Here is a 19505-nt window from a genome sequence, read left to right on the forward strand (position 1 = left end):
CATTGTCACCAACCAAAATTGTCATAAGCAACAGAAGCAACTCATTCCCACCAGGATTAGGTTTAGCTGGAGGAACTGTGTGATGGTCTCCACATAAATCTCTTTCTATATGCAATAGTGGGAATGCTCTTTCTTCTCACAAAGTGAAGTTAAAAAATCCATCAGTTTGGCTGCTTTGAGAAGTCTCTTTACCATCAATACTCTCCCAAGTAATTTTTGGAACAATTATAGTTCCCTATTGTCAAGGGAAAAAATGGAGGAATTTGTGGGCATAAAATAAAACTTTCCCAAGGCTGCTCTTAAATAGAGAAATTTGTGATTTGCTTTACCATTACTTAGTTTCAGAAATTCAAGCTTATTTTTATACAGTAGAATAAGTTTCTTGCCTCAAACTACCATTTTATTTGCAGCAGTGACAGAAAATATTTTAATGCTTATTATCTACCATTTCTGTATTCCTACTTTTCATTCTTTTCCATAGTAATTAACAAATTATTACCTCCAAAAGACACTGTTCCTTTAGAATCTTTCTGAAGTTGCTGCCTGAGGGCTTGCTGCTGTTCATCTGTGAGCTGAATCCCAAGATAATTCAATGCCTGGAAGGAAAAAACTTATTTTGGAGTAAAAAAGGAAAGGACTAGGGATAATGACTGCAGGGACATGGGGGAGTAATTAAAGAGCTATACTTCAAAGAGCTTTTGTATCCTGCTACACTCTCACTGACAACACTTTTATTCCAGAGCCACTCTGTGACTTTTCCTTCTAATTGAGAGATGTACAGATATTATTTAACCTTGAATACAGATGAGTGTAATAAGCAAACCCCTTTGTCCTTAATAACTACCTTAAAAATCCTGAGGGGATGTTCTGATTCCCAGAAGAGTTAATCAGTAATTAGATTAACAAAAACAGTAATTTGCCAATATATAAAATGAAATATTGCCCTGCAACATGAAAGAACTATTCAAATAGAAAATTTTGTGTGGAATTTATACCTTAAAGTTTGTCAGCCCAGAAATACTGTCCAAATGTTTTACCTGCATTGTGAAGGGAGAGGAAGGAAAACTCAAAAGATTGTGTTTACCCTCTCCAGCTTTTCTGTTTTGAGACGAATAGTTGAGTTCCTTCCTTGGGGTTCACAATCATCATTCTGGCTGGAGGCAATAACTAGGAGGAAAAAATAAATTAATGATTATAGACTTGTAACTATTGCTTTGAAAAATTTGTTCTGAAGCTCTGCTTGTCAAGCAAAATACCCACTTGCCAAAAAGACATGTTAACACTTAGATTGACTCTTGATTTTTAAAGGACACAGTTGTAATAAACAAAAATTACGGGTATCAATCACTTACACTTTTTTTTTGGTATAAAAAAGTGACAAGTAGCAAATTAGCTGAAAGGAACCAGGAATAACAGAGTGATCCATCAAGCATATGGCTTATACTGGTGGTATTTTCTCTTCTCTCAGAGACACACAGATACTCAGGAAACAGAAGGGGAAACACACTTGTGAATTCCAAGAGAGACCTCCAAGACACACCCTCATCATAACTGACAGTTCCCAAAAGCATCTCCACTCATCTAGAAAACACTGTGGAAAGAGAGGGAATGACCTGTTGCCAAGTAAGGGTTGTGAGGAGGGAGCTTAGACTGAATTCACCAGATGCCTCAGGGCTTTTTCCTGGAGAGAAACTCTTTTCCAAGAGCTCCCATCCACTGGGCCATCAGCCATCATCCTCTTCTCCAAGTCTGCATGATTTTAGCCAGTTGCATTAACAACTTGTGGTGCACCTCCTGTGCTTCCAACACACAGAAGCCAGGAGGAAGGGGAAGGCAGCAGCACCAGCAGCCCCTATGCAAGATTTCAGAATAATTGCCTTTTTTTGTGTGTGTGTGCTGAGTTTTGATGGAGTTGAGAACACAGTCACAGCTTTGTCATGTTTCAGACACACCTGTGGATACAACACAACCACCTTGGCAGCCTTTGCTCATAGACAGGAGGCAGAAGGAGCAGTTAAATATTTCTTTGGATTTTACATGTATGCAAACTGCAAAAAAACACTGTTTGCATTCATCATTTATAAATACAATTCAGATCCTAATTCATCATTTCATTAATGAATTAGAGAGGTATTGAAACAAAAAACCAGCATTTAAAAACCAAAGGAGTTTGCAGCTTGAGATTCTCTCTGAAGGAACAGAAGGAATCACATAGAATTCCATTTTTTTAAAGAATTTTTTTAGTTTCACAGCATATCTGTTTCCAAGCTCAAAGTAATTTACATTCTCTTTATATGCCAAAAGCATAAACCAAAACATCTTGAAAATCTCTGACACTACCACCTCTCACATGCTATATTAAATTCTGAAGACAGTGGGCTAAGCCTCGGTGGAATTGGCACATTTCCTTTGAGCGCAGAATGAAAAAGCCTCTCGTACGAGTCTGTGCAAAAACTTCTCAAAACTACTCTGACTTTTTCATGGGGCATTAAAAAAGTCACCTAAAAGATACTTTTAATTTTTCAAGGTTATCTTTGAAAGGTTACCCTTGAAAATAGAAATGGCAGGTATGACAAAGGATATGCTATTAAATAAAAAGAAAATGAAACATGACAAGAAACAGCACAAGCTGAAGCCGCAAGAGTTTGTCTTTTCAGTTCATTACCCACTTTATTCAAATGTGTTAAGAAATTGTGGCCCTCTTGGTCTCTTTTAACAATGAAGCTCCTGGGTATTGCATTATACTAACCAAGACTTTTATATTCTGAATATATTAAAAATAGCCTTTTGTCTTGTTCCTTTTGTTTGGTTGTGGTGTTTTTCACAGTCAATATGAGACTCTGTGTGATCATTAATCCCCAAGTATATTCAACACTATAATCTTTCCAGTTTCAAAAGTTCACATTCACTCAGCCCACCCTTCAAGGAAGGAAGCCAACTCGTCAGATTTGCACTGTGAGAACTTTTTAATTTTAATTTTGAATATCTAATATAGGCCATAATGAATGCAGGTACAATTTAAATAACACCAGTGGAGGGACATCTGGAATGAATCAGATTCTCTTTTTAGTGCATTGGACAACAAGTTGAGAAGCTCAGATTATGTTTAATTGCTGCTACCTGAAGAAAAGAAATATAGTTCAGGTCTTCATACAGGAAACACAGAACAGAAACATTTCTGTTACTGTGTCAGGCTCCTACATTTTTAAATACAGTTTCTAAATACAGCACAGATTTGTTTCCCAAGAGAATTATCATTGTTCAGCTCAGATTTGCTTCTGACCAAATCCCACAAACTGTTTTTCCCTATGTGTTGTTTTCAAAATACATATTGAGCTGGGATCAAAGTGACTCTTGTCCTTGTTTGAATGTCATGACTCTCAAATATAAACATATATATTCTATTGTTATGAAAAGCTGTTAGAGGTCTGTATGTTATTTCTATCCCTCCAATCTGCTGCCCTGATTTAAACAAAAGCCCCATGCCAGCAGCACACATCCAGAGAACTTCAGCCAATCAAGAAAGCACAGTTTCTATGGCAACCTAATCTTGATCTATATGTGAGTCTTCATTATCTGGTTTCTACTGAGTCTATTATCATTCCTGCTGTATAGCAAATGTTGTGATCACTCAGTTTTGTTTGGTTTCAGCTGTTTGTTAGAGACAATGTAAGCTGTATTTGACAGAAGCTACTAAAAATCCATTGATCTCAGTCCTTTATCCAGGGCTATAAAAACTGCAATATTCCTTTTTTTAAAAGACTATTGAGTCTCACTAGGTACTGTGTGCTGTAAGACAGTTATCAGAGGAAAAGAAAGGGTGGCAGGGAACTAAATCAACACTTACCCGTGGCAGACACATCAGCAGGACTGTTGTCTAGAGGAGGAATTGGAGATTGCTCTCCCATCTTGACTCCAGTTTCCATCTATGAAAGAAAACGAAGTCATGAAACATCATTTCTAAAGCAGATCACAAGCCAAACTAGAAATACACATTAAAGTAAAAAGAGAGGGACAGGAAGGAAGAGCACGGGGAGAAAAAAGGGCCGGATAGATTAAAACAACAGTAGGAGAAAATGGAAGGCGTGGTGGTGGGGAGAAGGAATGGCATTGGAAAAACTCAGATTGGGGCCTCATCAAAACCTTGGGGTTTGATTATCTCCACACATTAAGATAACACAGTCTCTCCAGGCAACCTGTTTCAATGTTTATATCCCTAATAGGAAAGAAAAATGGCCAAGAATTTTAAATACAAACATAAGAAGAATTGAGAATCACCTGCTTTGGCTTTGTGTTTGACATGGAACATTTTATTCATTCTTGTTTAAAGGCAATACTTTATTTAGCTTTAAAAACATGATAAACAGAAAAAACTCTTTCAAAAATTGAAATAATAGTTTTAAAATCTTCTTTCTTATGGCCAACATTACTTTTATCAATTTACTTCTTTAATGTGAGCTGTGTGAATTAAAACAATTGTTGCTGAGCTGAAAGGGGAAAAAGCCCACATTCTTCTAGGACTTTAGGTAAAAATCTCACTGTCACAGAGCAAATGTAACTTGTGAGTCTGTACTGTTCACATTTATGTAGTAAATGGTGAGTATCTGATTTCTGAAATACATAACTATATGTATCAAATTCCAAAACTTTACTCACTAGAGAAACAGTAAGGAGAACTTTGCATCTAAGAACACAGTTAATGCTTATTTTATTTGTTTTCCTATCCCAAGTCAACTAATAGTCTCATTCCTCACATCAGTGTGGTTTAATCTCCTGTTACTCAACATGGTTTTTGCAAAACTTTTGATATTCCAAAGACTTCATATTGTGCAGGAAAATAGCCAGTCATTTTCTTACTAAAATGGAAACTCAATTAAAATTAGTGAAAAACAACCATTTGCTCACTTTATTCTAAGAGGATTAATAAGTGTACTCACAGCATCTGGAGTGAATGTTGAAACAAGCTTCCCATTAGGAGATGGAAGACCCTGTTGCTCTCCACATGTTACAGGAGATGTTAAGAGGCTGAAAGGATGCTGCAGATTCTCTGGGTAACTGGGAATATTTTTTTGCCTAATGAAAGCTATCTCCCAGAAGTTTTCCAACCTAAAATTCCAGAAGTTTCAACATATTATATACTAAATTGTTAGTAAGATTATATGTTACTTCTGCAAAAAATTACATGTTTCCAAATACTTTGTCATTTTATTTAACTGTTTTCCTAAAAGGATGTTCTATTCCCCATCACTAAAAGGCATCACTGTGGGTTTGGGTCCTCTTCTGATTTTTTTATTTTTGAAAGCATTAAAGAATCATAATTTTGCAGGTCTAAAAGGTGCATTTGAGATTTTTCTATTAAATAATATTGCAATTGAGTATTTTAAAAAATTAATATACCTGCGTTTCCTCTAAAGTCAAGTCATTTCACATTAATCTGACTATAAACATCACAGAATAAACCACTTTGGATGGTCAGCTGTTTGACAGTAGAGATACCTCATCTTTGTTTTGTTGATTATGCTTTTTGCCTCTTCATAGGAGACACCAATCATGGACTCCTTGTTGATGGACACGAGCTGATCTCCAGGCTTCAATCGTCCGTCCTGAGATAACAAATGAAAACCAAACCAAATAATTTTATCTGAATTGCTAACACTATAGAAAGAGCAGTTAATTACAACACTTTAAAGTATTCCTCTGGATCTACTAAGAAATAGCAAGAACAGCTGTGCATTCTGCCTGAAAATTTTGCAGGAATAAACAGATCCAATGATAATTAATCACCATCACAGCAGTTGTTATAAAACTTCATCAGACAGAATGGATCTCACATATTGTGTAAAGAAGAAATTTGGACCTGGGTACATATTCTGTTAAAAAAAACCCAAGCAAAGGAATCACAGATTTTTCCAGCCTGTCTGACTTTAGGAAGCTTCCTGACTAATTAATTCCGCTGTGAGCTGGATTCATTTGTATTTCAAACCCAAATATTCATGGCAATAGGTGGGACTCATCAGGCACTCACTGGCTGTGGTAAGTTAATGAGAAAACGAGATTAGTCTATTTGGAATTCACTATCAAAACCATGACAGAAATTATATTGTCAAGCTTGTGCTTCTCTTGAATTAATTGCAAACTCCCTACCAGTGCAAGAACATACCACATTTCTGTCTCAGAGACTCCAGACAAGGCATTAAACATGCTGGGCTAGTTTTCTCACTAAGAGAAAGCTTTCTTGATTCACATTTTAAAAGAGGCCTCAACAATTTAGCTGGAATTCCATGTAATTCACCTACAGTTACAGAGTTTGTTATGACATTTGTCTAATGTAATAAACATCAAATTACATGTTTCTAATCTTCAGCTTTTAAGAAATTAATCACCATGTGAAACAAAGTGTGTGCAGAAGATGACACACAGGAAATTAAACCTATTTAATACCCACATACCATAATTTTAGCTGTGTTATTTCAAACCTATGATAGTACTTACTACATTATTGTCCCACTTAGTGTTTTGATAAAAGACAAAAGCTGTAGATCTTTATTTTGCTTTCATCCAGTCTATTAAAGAATATACATTTCAATGGTGCCCTCATGTGGCAAAGGTTTAAAACATGTTTGCTGCTTCAGCTTCCCAAACTGGATAATCAGGATAGGGAAATTACCTCTATCATTGCTAATATTAGAACCTACTGAAAATTTGTCTCAGCCTCAGTCTGTTGATTATGTGTGATAGACTTTCAATTATGTGTTTGCAATGAGAAAAATGATTTAGAAGCCACAACAAAAGAGGAGAAACAAAAGAAGAATGATTATCAATTATCTACTAAAAGAGGCCCTTGAAAAGCTGCTTTTTTTCCTTTCCTTGGTATTTCAGGATTAAAGTTAGTCTACGAAAGTTGAGTAACAAATAGTTATTCACTGTTTGGGGACAAAACTCATTGCCTGTGAAATCAGCTCATACACTTTTGCTTGGCCAAAGGCAAAAGCTGGTTATCTACACTTCAAAATAATCGTAATAACTCTGGATGCCAAAGGAGACTCTTGGATAGATAGTTCTGTTTAGTTGAACCAGACAGCTACATTATTTATCTACTTTTTAAACTGACAAGTCCTCCTGATTTACATATTGCATTTGTCGTAACTGAAAACAGTAAGCAGAACTGATTCATGCATTTTATTAGTCTGCATTTTCAGAGTGTTTTTTTCTTAATTTGCCTACAATGATATCCAGCTGCAAGGATCCAAATTGTCAGGGATTTTTTATGTCCAAGAATAAAGAACCCAAGAGATGCTCTGTCCCATCCTTCCCGGTTTACCTTGCACCATGCAATCTCTTATAAAAGTTGATTTTTGCACTCTCATACATAAACTGGGGAATAATATCCTCATCTACCTCAAGTAGATTTATAGGCCATGTAACCCTGCTGCAGTGCAGTGAGATAATTCTGTTTAAAGAGCAAGCAAGGAGAAACACAAGCACATTTTATATTTAAAATGACTGTCTATACAACATACTGAAGCAGGTACTACATGAAGACAAAAAGACAGGTGTCTGAAGAGAGGGGAAGGGAAAAAAGGTCTTTACCTTATGACAGTCCCCACCAGGGATAATTTCTTGAACATACACCAAAGGCCCCTCATTTCTGTTAATTCCTCCCACAATATTCAAACCAAGGCTTGTTCCTTTGCAAACAGAGATAATCTGAAATGCACTATCCCTGCAAAAAGAAAGGAAGGTGGAATTACTTCACAGAACTAAATACTTAATAATAATTGAAGCAAAATATTATCTTCAGCTTACTGATTCTGCAAATACATATTACAGCAACAAACAGAAAGAGTGGACATTTAATCTCAATGTTCAAATATTACACTGCCAAATTACTAAAAAATCAGCAGCTTCGAGTGTTACTTCTGGCAATTACAAAAAAAAAAGGCAATACATTGTACTAAAAGGGTAAAAGCTGCTCTCTACTATCTTGTATCCAAAGCTGATGGGAGTAGCCTTGTACACATAAACCAGAAGCATTAATTCTTTAGGAGACAGATGAAAAAGTCCACCAGATTAATCTACTTCTACCATGTAAATGATAAATAAATAGAAAAACAATTTATTAAAACTGAAGTCTGCAATATCAACGGTATTATAAATCCCAGGATAAAAAATTACAAAATAAAATAAAATATTTAAACTTAGTGCTCCACCCAAATTTTCCTGACCAGCCAAATGCAGCATTTCCTGCAGCTCACACAGAACAGTCACAGTCAGTTTTGGAAATTACTTTGCAAGCTTTGGGGATGGTGGTGGGACAGAATTATTTCTGCTGGCAGTGGTGTTTTCCTTCAGATGCAACTGAGGACTCGGTGACCTTGAGGATGACCCAGAAGAAAGGCTCTCTATAGATTTGGCTTCAAGAAAAGAAATAATGAAAAAAAATAAATAAAACACACATTAGGGAAAAAGCACAAAAATTCAGCTCATGTAAGTAAGTTCAGCAGGACTATTTTTATGCTAGAAAACAGATAAACTAAGCAGTCAGACAACCAAAAGGAAGCTCAAGTCTACAGAGCTAAGAAGTGCAAGTCACTCAGGGTCCCAGGAATAATACTTTAAAACACAGAAAGCAGTAACTTTATGCAAAAACCAAAATCTCAACTGACTTCCCTAAAGAATAATCCTGCTTGCTATAGAAAGGCCTCTTATTTAGGCAGCAATTCCACAAAGATTAGAATTATGGTACTCCAGCTCAGAGTTCTATTGGTATATTGAAATCTTACGGCACATTTCAGCTACAAATACCAACTACTTTTCACATCATTCATTAATTAAAATTGGTGAAAGTAGATGGTAATATATTTATTTCAAGAGTTGAGGAAACAGACACACAAACCCCTCACGGTTTATTTTTAGCTTATAAATTAAATGCTCCAGTCTAAGCAACCATGTGTGTTTTGCCTGATGTTCAGTGGCTCCTCCAGCAGATCCTCCCCCAGATTAAGAGTTTTAAGTGCAAGTTTCTACTCCACCCAGGGCTGAGTGTCCCACAGGATTATGTCAGGCTTGGAACTGATCTCTCACCAGCTAACAGATGTGTTGGGGAACTTCTTGCAGAGCTGGTGTTGCTGTGAGAGCCATACTTATCCATCAGGTCATGGAATTCTTTCCTGTGGTAATAAAAAGATCCTCTTTGTCAGGATTTGGCATTGGTTTGAATTCACCCTGTGAAATCTGCCCTGTTTGTACTGAAATTGCCCTTCCTCAGAGGAGGAAGTTCAAGCTCAACTAAAAGAGGAAAGTCCTGTCCAATGTCCAGAAAGGCAAGGAAAAGACCATGTAATACAGAATAAAGATGGAAAAGCAACAGACTGTGAATTAAATGGACTACTGGTAAAAAAGCTTAATATGACCTCTCTTTACTTTGGATTACAAAATGTTAAAAACTTGTAATCCAAGTCAATCACAAATGATAAACCAGTGGTGTTACCAAAATCTAGAAAAAGCTATTTATATTGGAAGGAATCAGATCATACACCTATAGCACATTCATGTTTTTAAAGAATGCTGCCAGTTAAGAATACTGAACAAGAACCCAGAAGAGACTGGCAAACAAAGATGAGGCTCCTCCAAAAAAAGAGGATAGAAGGAATATTTATTAATTACTAAATAATAAGTAAAACAGATGCAAATTCCAACTTCTGTTTCATTTTCTCAGAAATTTGCAGTCTATTTCACCTGAGGTAGGTATCATTATATATTAAATATTGTGTGTGCTTAGGCCTTGCTTATCTTTTTCATTAGTAAATCTTTCCCAAAATGCTACAACACTTGAAATAAAGGGAAACTCCTGGTCAGGTGCACTGCTGAAATAATTGAAATAGTTGAAAATAATACTACTACTAAAAACCAAAAGCAGAAGTCCTTTACAGACACCAATGATATTGTAATAAACTGGCAAACATGTAAATCCTGTATCACGTGCATTAAAGAGAAAACAAAATCACTCAATTCATCTAATATTGAATCTGCCCTAATTTAACAAAAAAAAGTTTATAATCTGAGCTGTGATTATCTCAGTGATACCTGATTTAAAAATTGTAACTAATCTAGAATGATGTAAGGCAGAAACATCAGCAAATTAGTATTGCAGAATTAAACAGAATAAAAATAAATTAACTGATTGCAGAGAGAATAATTCCCAGGTAATTCCAGTGGCTGCAGCTGAAATGGATGCATTATTCTTTTTTTTAAATGACAAAATTTATTGTACTAATGCCAGACTCAAGGAACACACAGTTGAGTGAATGACAAATAATCTTTTAGCACAGGAATGTAAAGAAATGAATTCACAGGTGTCTGGGTGAGGGACTGTATGGACTGGAAAATCCCACCCAAGCCACTGCTCCTACCCCCAGGGTGGTTAAAGGACTGATGGATTTTAATTATTCAAGGAATTTAGAGGAACTAGGCCAGTATGGTTTAGATAAAAGCAGATTAAGAGTGGACCTCACATATATCTGGGCAGTCTGAAAAAAGGAGAGATCAGATGCCATAAAGTGATTTAAATGTCTGTTAAATACACAAAATAAAGGAAACAGAAAGAAGGAAGCTTAGCTTGGACAAAAGGCTAAAGGAATTTAGAGAAAAATCCTTTATGGAGAGATTACTCTGTAAGTGGAACATCCCAGGAAAGGCAAATAACAGCAGATACTCTTGCAATGATTATCAAAAATAGTTACATAACAGCTCTTTTCTCCGGAGATTTAAGCCCAAAGGGGATACAGACCTGGATCCAGCACTTCTGATGATTCTCTGCCAATATAGGTTTATATGTTTAACTTTCAGCAATAGGTTAAAGCAACATTAAACATAAATGCCCTTATAAAGATGTATTTTGGACTACCTGCTGCAGTGAAGAGTTTAACCTACTTATCCAAGCCATTCAAAGCCCATTAGAAATTGAAAAGAAAATTTCTGAGGGGAAACAATAAATAAATCTGCTTTTTTCAGGCAGCAACACCAGTTTGAATCTTACAGTTTTGTGGTACTGCAGCTCTAATGGATCACTAATTTTTTATTATCTGAAAATGTGAGAAGTACTTGAAAAACTATCACAGCACATAATTTTTAATGGTATTAGCTGGGAACAAAACATTACAATCCTCTTCTTTAAACTGAAATTGGCCTGAGCTTGCTACTTGAACTGATGCAAGTCATCTCAGAATGAACAGGCATCAAATATCACACAGAAAAACGTGACATGTCGTGCAATTTTGCAATTAAAACTAATCTGAAAGAAAAATACAGGCAAGCCTGCTCACCCAAGCCAAAACACAGCACTGGATTTTTATGACCTTTGAGTTTAAAACAATTTTTCTCTTACTTTGCTTCTTCATCTCTTGCAACGAGCAGAGACATATGATTGGATGCTGATGCTGTTCTCAAGATGTCAACAGCCCTAGAAGGGGGGAAAACAACCAAATAAATAACCAGGGTGCTGTCAAGAAGCACAAGTAATGCTAAAAGAGAAGGAAAATGGACAAAGTCCTTACATAGTTTATCATTTTCACTGCCAGATACAGAGAAAAGAGCCTTCCAACAGCACAACCCAAACTAAGCATTGGAGAATTGCAGGCTGAGGTGCATCTGTGCTGCTGACAGCAATAAACTGGGACTGACCTCTCTTTCCTTTCCCTTTTGTCCCCATCTCTGCTTAGCCCATCCTACTGCCTTCCTAGACCTCTTTAAGGATTAACAGCCCACACCAGACAAAACCTACTGCTCAGGTGTGCTGCCTTGCTCAGGATTTCCCCCAGCACTATATATAGGATCATTTCTTTGAATTTTCAGCCACTGTCACTAAGCTGCACTGAACTCTAGTGATCCACCTACAGACTTTTCAAAACCATTTTCCCTTCATTGTCCCATTACCTGTTCACTGCATCCTTTGCATTTACTGGTATTGAACCAACAGACAGTTATAAAAACATTTTATCAGCTTAATATATTCTAAGGCTATTTTCACACACATTCTGTAATCTATGTCTTTAAGAAACCACCTTATTCTGGCATTATAAAAACTTAATAGTCCTTAATTTTTCCACAATAGTTTTGCTGAATTAGAGTTATAGGATAAATTAATTGCCAGTTGAACTTCAAAGACCTCAGGGGAGTTGTGCTCTTCCACTCAGTCACTGATAATGTTCAAAATAATCTGCATGTAATATTCCAAGCTCTAATAAACATTCAGTAATCAGAACAAATTTACCTTTCATTTGTTACTCCAATCAAATTTTCTCCATTCACATCCAAAATTAGGTCACCAGTGAGCAAACGGCCTTGTAATGAAATCAACAGTAATTCATGAATCAAGAGGAGAACAGTGAACACCATGATATTAAAACAGGACTTTTCCTTTCAATTTTATGTGACAATACAATAAACAGCTCTATGATTTTTATGACTTTCTGATCCTAATAAAGATAGCTTATTCTGATAAGATTAATAACTATCAATCAGTCTTATTAACCACAGAATAGGCACTGAAAATAAGAGTTATTTAGTTATTTGTATTGTTTAGACACAGTACAAATATTTGTAAGACTGGAATTTATATTTCATGGTTGTGGCATTAACTCTGAGTTGAAATTTCTTTTGAAAGATTTTTTTCTTTAATATGTAGGGTGTTTGTAACAAAAAAATTTCAAAATTACTTACTATCTACAGCAGCAACCCCTCCAGGTAGAATTCTCTTTATAAAAATCCCATAATCTTCTGCTGTTTGTGCCCGATAACCTCCAATAATTTTAACTCCTGCAGAACAAACAACAAGAAACAAGCAAGAAATTGGTTACTCCACCTACTGTGCTGAATGTGTTAACAGTCAAATGCATAAAAGCCAGATGAACTTTTACTGATGACAGTGGAGTGGGAAAGCTCACCAGGTGTTTCACATTTGGTTTACTGTGAATCAAGAGGATGTGCAAGGTAGTTACCTAATCCATTCTGACAGTCAGAGAAAGAAATGCGGTGAACAGCTCGATTGATTCCATGAGGGCCCATAATAGTCCTAAGGAACAAAAGAAAAGTCATTACATTGCAGAAATGTACGTAGATCTGTGTTAATATAAAAGAAATGACAGTGACCATGTGTTTAATATAAACCAAAGCCAGTGTTCTCCACTGACAATTTCATATTGTCTGATCCCTCTGCCCACCCCTTCCCCAACCAAAAATCCATCTCCTTTGTCCTCTCACGGTACCATTTTTGAAGAATACTCACCAGATTTCTTCTAGAAAAGAGCAGAAGCACCACTCAGGTTTTTTTGCTTTGACCTACGTAATGTTCTATATCAGACAGTACTTTCTGGAGTGTGTTGTTAAAGGAACATGGAACAACCAGAATTCATTAGCAAGGGGCGAAAGAAGATCAAAGTGGAGGACACAGTGACCCAATTCCTCCCACACAACCTAATCCAGCACAGCCTGAACTCCATGCCTGAAACTGGGTATATCTGCAAAAGCCACAGCACATGTCACTAACAGGGGCCATGCTAAAAGGGGAAGAGAAATCCAGAAGGTTCAAATGTTCTTAAATTCTATCATCAGGCAAGACATACACCTTCTAAAGAACATCTGAAGTTCTTTTAGTTTTGTAAAGAAATCTGGATGAGGGTTCTTTATGAAGGGATAAGCAGTAGCTCTGAAAAGCAACATTTTCCCCAAACCTCAAATTTCCAAATACTTGCAAAATTAGCTTTTGCTTTAGAAAGGCTGGCTGCAAGAACAGACCCAATAATTCATATTTAGAAACAAAAAGTAAACTTATGTTTCAAACTTTGTGTAATTTTCACTGTAGTATTTCTTGAAGTAATTGTTTCATAGGCCAAAAAGAAGTGATGAAACCCAGACAGTGTATTTGGGCTGTATTTAACACAACTGCACATAACCTTGCAATGACATGTCAGAGCATAAGGCACCCTTTGTAAGGCTAAAGGTGAACCAAACTGCTTTTACTTAACGACAGCCTGAAAGGAAGAATGAATCTTTAAGTTTGATATTTCTCTAACAATACTTTTTGGATAAACTACTTCTACGTGACAACAGCAGAATATTTTGTGTTACTACCCAGTACTATCACTTTGATTATCCCATGAATTTACGTTGTTTTCAAGCTGAAAGACAGCACAGTACCATGTTCTTTGCAGGTCTGTCCTGACTTGGATCCACCTTTGAAAACTTAAAAAGGTACATCGATCTTTAAAATAGATGATTATTGTATTTTTTTCTCTCCTGCCATGTGGTATTTCTGTTCTGGTTCTTGTTCTGTCATGCCCTCATCAGTTTTCACACTGCAGCTTTTTTATTAAAATGAAAAAACAAGAATAAAAGTTACCTAAACCTCACACAAACTCACACAGAGGTTTACTTTCAGTAAGTCTTAAAAGACCAAATCTCAGACTTTAAGTGTAAGGTTCAGAGTTCATCAGAAACTGTAAAACCTATTTAGATACTACCATATAAAATGATGATGAAATATGATCAAATCTAAGCATAGGATACTTAATAGGAAAGGATTTACATTTCCAGAAGTAACAGGCAATATTTGAGAAGACAGATCCTAACTAATATAAAATGGATTCTGACACAGAGAATACAGAGGATATACAAACTAACAATAAACAATGGAGAGGCATAAGATAGTCCTGTAACAGAATTGTCATGATGCTGCCACCTACAATCAGAAAGAACTGACCTTTAGAACAGAAACTTTTGCAGGGTACTCAGGTGTGTTTATGCTCTAAAGACTAAATCCCTTCCACAGATGTGGTTTAAAATACTTTGTCATATAGAAGGAAAGAGGAGGATCTTCAAATGGCCCAAATTTGTTTAGCATTATCACATCTAGCTGACTTTCAGTTTGGGGTTTTTTCCCCTAAAAACTCAAGATGGATCTTCAAGTCAAGCTGTTTGTTGCAGTTCTAATAAAATAAACAGGACCTTAACAGTTTCACTGTAAAAAGACTTGGATTCAGTAACCATCAAACATTTCATGTTATCATTATTTAATATTCATGAAATGTTAGAATACTTCCCCCACAGCATTAGAAATACACTCAACAGTATAAATAAGGAAACAGGATTCTAAACAAGTTGACAGGAACTGCAGAAAATAATTCCATGTTCTTTGTAGTAGAACATGTAAATTAAAAAGTCAGATGTTGCTGCTCTTTCTTGAGGTCTTACAAAAGTATTTGTAAGCAAGGTTTTAGCACATAGACAAGATGTGAGGCAACAGACAGAATAAACAAGGAAAACTCCACAAAATGTACACTGCAACTTTTTTACACCAAAAAATGCTTAACTGAACACTCCCAAGTGATGCCCTGAAATGGTAACAGACTAAGTGCATATCATTTTGTGCAGGTGCTCTAGTAAAGGCAATTAAAATGGACTTTCTCCTCTTACTTGTTAGCAGAATACACAAAGAACATCAACAGCTTTAGGTTTTATACCTTCTAGAGACTTATCAGAACATACAGCTCCGGATACTCTTCTGATCTCTATTCCTGAGAAATTATTAGTCATTTATGTGCAGGAACAAAATAATTATCTAGGTTTATCAACAGAAGGATAATACATTCTCCTCACGAAGCAGATATTACTTGACACTTAAACAAAAATCTAAATTATAAACTCTGGCAGTTTATGAAAAGAAGCCGAAAATGCCGCCAGGTTTTAAATTCTCTTTCCTGTACTTTGCCCAATTACAGACTCGAACAGTGCCCTCAGAACCAAAAGGCTCAGCATACCAGTACAAGAGAGAAAGACCATCAAAACGCTCGGGTTCATCTTCAGCCCCCGGGGAGAGCAAGGACATCCTTCAGCACAGCAGCAAAACCAACGACAACGCAAGCAAAACACAGGGGAGGCTTCCAGTTCAGCCGGATAAGGGTTCTGAGCTGGATGATTTCTGCTGCTGACTAAAAACCCAAACACAGAGCTCCAGCCAAGCGTCTCTGCCTGCTTAATCTCCTCTGAAACCCTCTGTGTCACATGGACTAATTCACCTATCGAGGTAATGTTTACTTTTTCTCTGTTTGAAATGGCAATTTATAGCAACTTTACAGGCTGATAAATGCAAAGGAGAGAATTTACTGCATTGTGATGAAACAATCTAGGTCTGGCAGCCAAAGGTAAATGACATGATTAAAATAAATTTATTTCCTCCTCTTCTCCCAATAATTTATTTGTATGCTCCCTCCAAACAAGGTCAAAAGCAGTAATTCATGACCTTTCCAAAGCAATCTTCCTACCAGACTGGATTATGTACAGCCTCACAAAAGGGAAAGCTAACAAAGCAGACTGAAAGCATTAATGAAACAAATGCCATTATGCTATTACTTTGCATTCTCAACCATAGTATTGACCTGTGCCACGCTTTAACCTGGTTTTTAGACTTTTAGACTTCCAATACAGAGCAGTCAAAAGTTACTACACAGAACCTGGGTTACATATTTTCTCTAGGAAGAGAAGCTGCCACACCTGTTCTTCTGTGAAAGTGAATTTATGTTATTATACTGAGAATTATCTAATTGAAAGAGTCAAAAATATACCCCAGTCCCCAGAGGTCAGACCCTGCTGACAGGAGGCTTGGTCTTGCAGACATACACATATCTTCAGTTCTGAGCACCTGGTTAACAATCACCTCCTTCCAGTCTTGCAACAGAAGATGCACCCCTATCACCCCCTGCTCCCTCTAAAAGATATAAGACTGCAATTTAAAATAAAACCCAAATATTCTGCATTCACTGAGGGCTTTGTTTAAGCAGAAAGATGAATCCTTTCTAGCATGGAGTAGTCCTGTGATCAGACAGCATCTGTCAGGTCTGGAGCTGTGCAGCAGGAGGGCTCAGCTATGCCAGGAATGCACACGCTTATCTCAGGCACCTTTTTTTTTTTAAAGCTGCAGTGACTGTGGTTTCATTAGCACTTAATCGCTCTGGGGAAAGGATCCCTTTGCTTACAGACAAAGTGCTGAACAGTGTTCACACAGAGACAGGTCAATCCCTAGAGCCTGCAGAGCCACAAAAGGGTGACCCACCACAGATTAGGGAGTAGATCAGAGATGGAAGTGGGAACATAAAGGAGCCTTCCCAGTTCCCAGAATGCTAAAAGTTCCACTGGCACCATTTGGATTACTCATGTTCATTCAGAGATGAAAATTTGGCCCTTTGTAGTCTTCTCTCAATCAGTTTACTCTGTTGGAGTTACTGGCATTACAGTGGCATGAAAGAAAAGCCATTGATATTTTAAGCCCCATATCAATTAGATTTGCTCCAGGCAAGGTTATAGGAGATAAAATACCAATAGCTTTTCTCCAGCAAAACTGTAACTGTTCTTAACACCAGTGGAATTAAATTTGTGGTATCAATATCAGGAGCATTTGTCAAAACAAATCTCTCAGACCAATATGGGCTGTTTCCAGTGTCACATTTTCTGCAATGGAAACTCACCCCCCAGTTAACAGCCCAGCTCAGGGCTCTGCATTTCCATTGTTAAAAAGCCAAAAGTTATTTTTATTGAACCAGACATGACAAACTTCTGAACAATTTAAGCAGATATAAAGTAGTATTAAGCTTATTGCTCTCATTTTACTGGTTATTATCAATAATACATCACTTGTTCAGACAATCCCTCCTTCCAAATATCCCTGAGGCTTCTGTCCCTCTTTACCTTCAAATTCTGTTGCTGTGCTGCTTTTAATGGATTCATATAAAACAATGGCATCCTTGCTTCTCTTGCTCCTCTGCCTTTCAAGAACATACTCAGGGGAACACAAATTACTTTCTACTTTCAGAAAGATCTAGGAAAATCATAACCACTCAAAACTCTATAAAATTTAGTAAAAATAAGAAAGACTAAATTTTCAAGGGGCATCATTTGTTATTAAGTACAATTCCTTTCCAAACAGCTAGCAAACTGTTCTATTCTGGCAACATTTGTAATTATGACTTGCCTTTCCCAAGGGAAGTTTTGCAAAGCTTTAGCAAAATGAGATGGGTTACAGGAGAATTTAGCAAATGACAAAAAGATCTGCAGAATCTTTGAAAGTAGGATTCACAAGATCTTTTGTTATATATAAAACAAAAGGCCTTTTACAAAAACCCTATACAAGTCCCTTAAGCAACTGCAGCCTTTCAGGGTGACTAACCCTAAATTCAGATACTAAGGACTATGCTGGATCATATAACATGGACAAGCACTTATTCTGATCTATCCAAAACCACTAATTATACAAAATGCATTTTGCAGATTAGGTCATAAAGATTAAAAGAAAACACATGTCATTATGTGGCAAATGTTAAACATGAAAAAAAGCTTGGGCAACATTGTAATTGTGAAGAAGCTTGAATGGTTTGAGGCTAACCCCCTGTGTAGAGAAGAAACATGTTATTTAAAGTTTAGGTAAACCTCAGTTAACACATAACCAAGTGCATTCTTGAAGAATTGTGCATCGATACTGTCTCCCAGAAAATACAAAAGTATAGAAAATTACAGTCTGCCATCATCATGTAGCTGAAGTGCAGTTAGAGTGTCTTTCCTGTTCATCTCTTATGTGAAGAATTGCCTTTGGAAAACAGTGATCTAGGAACCATTCATATAATACACCTTCCACATGTTTCTAGCAAGTCACAGCTTCTTAAAGGTGTTTCTTTGTATCAGACGCCCTGAATTTCCATGGACAAGCAGAGTGCTGGCTCCTTCAGGTTCCAGCAAAAAGCAAGTAGTTTTATTACTATTTTGAGGATTTGTTTTCAAAAAAAATCAAGTTATTTATGAGGTGGCATAATTCTAAATCTGTGCTAAATTGTTTGACAATGCTTTTGAATTCTGTTTACTGGACTCTATTACACAAGCCCAGCAAACATGAGAGTCCAGCAAGAGTTGTCCGTGCCTTGCTTTAGTTCTGGTTTGGATGACAGTGTTGGCAGTTTGGGAAGGGTCTGAAGTTATGGTTTTCACTTATGAATTAATCCAGTTTTGTCATTTAGAATCCAACTTTTAAGTGGATATCATTACAGTCTATAGAATTAATATAATTATAATTTTATATCCTATGGTATTGGTAAAAACACAATGGTTCCAAACCACTACATATAAAGCATTAAAGGTATACAGACATAGTATTCTAAAAGATTAATGCATTATAGTAGATAAACTCTACACAGTGTCTTATGTTACCCTAGGTACCCTATATGTACAAGAAAATAGTTTGCCATGTATCTTACAAGTATGTTTTCATAGTTGCTGAAGCATTAAGGAATTTCTATGCAGGGTTTTATCTCTACAGAACCAGTTCTGCCCAAGTGCTGATTAACTTAATGAAAAGCTTAAGGGACATTTCCTCCCTTAATGTGCAAATTCACTGGTGTTGGTGTCACCTTCTCTAAGATGTTGCTTCAGACTGCTTCAATATCAAAGTTATTTTTCTTTAAGAC

General features: G+C 36.5%; 1 protein-coding gene across 5 annotated transcripts in view; it reads right to left on the minus strand.

Moving 5' to 3' along the window:
• Window positions 1–19505, minus strand: part of STXBP4 (syntaxin binding protein 4) — a 66140-nt gene that overhangs the window by 44361 nt on the left and 2274 nt on the right. For 4 of the 5 annotated variants that reach the window (XM_071573406.1, XM_071573403.1, XM_071573404.1 and 1 more), the window contains 12 exons: window positions 12999–13072; window positions 12721–12816; window positions 12272–12341; window positions 11387–11461; window positions 9085–9170; window positions 8288–8414; window positions 7591–7723; window positions 5497–5603; window positions 4938–5106; window positions 3848–3926; window positions 1085–1167; window positions 500–596 (listed from right to left, as the gene is read on the minus strand). In XM_071573406.1, the coding sequence (XP_071429507.1) occupies window positions 500–596; window positions 1085–1167; window positions 3848–3926; window positions 4938–5106; window positions 5497–5603; window positions 7591–7723; window positions 8288–8414; window positions 9085–9170; window positions 11387–11461; window positions 12272–12341; window positions 12721–12816; window positions 12999–13065 (1189 nt within the window). In that variant the 5' untranslated portion in view covers window positions 13066–13072. Of the gene's footprint in view, window positions 1–499; window positions 597–1084; window positions 1168–3847; window positions 3927–4937; window positions 5107–5496; window positions 5604–7590; window positions 7724–8287; window positions 8415–9084; window positions 9171–11386; window positions 11462–12271; window positions 12342–12720; window positions 12817–12998; window positions 13073–14196; window positions 14348–19505 lie in introns of those variants that run through there. The other variant, XM_071573405.1, reaches the window with a different exon arrangement.

The sequence above is a fragment of the Pithys albifrons genome, chromosome 19 (assembly GCF_047495875.1).
Source record: "Pithys albifrons albifrons isolate INPA30051 chromosome 19, PitAlb_v1, whole genome shotgun sequence".
NCBI lineage: Eukaryota > Metazoa > Chordata > Aves > Passeriformes > Thamnophilidae > Pithys > Pithys albifrons.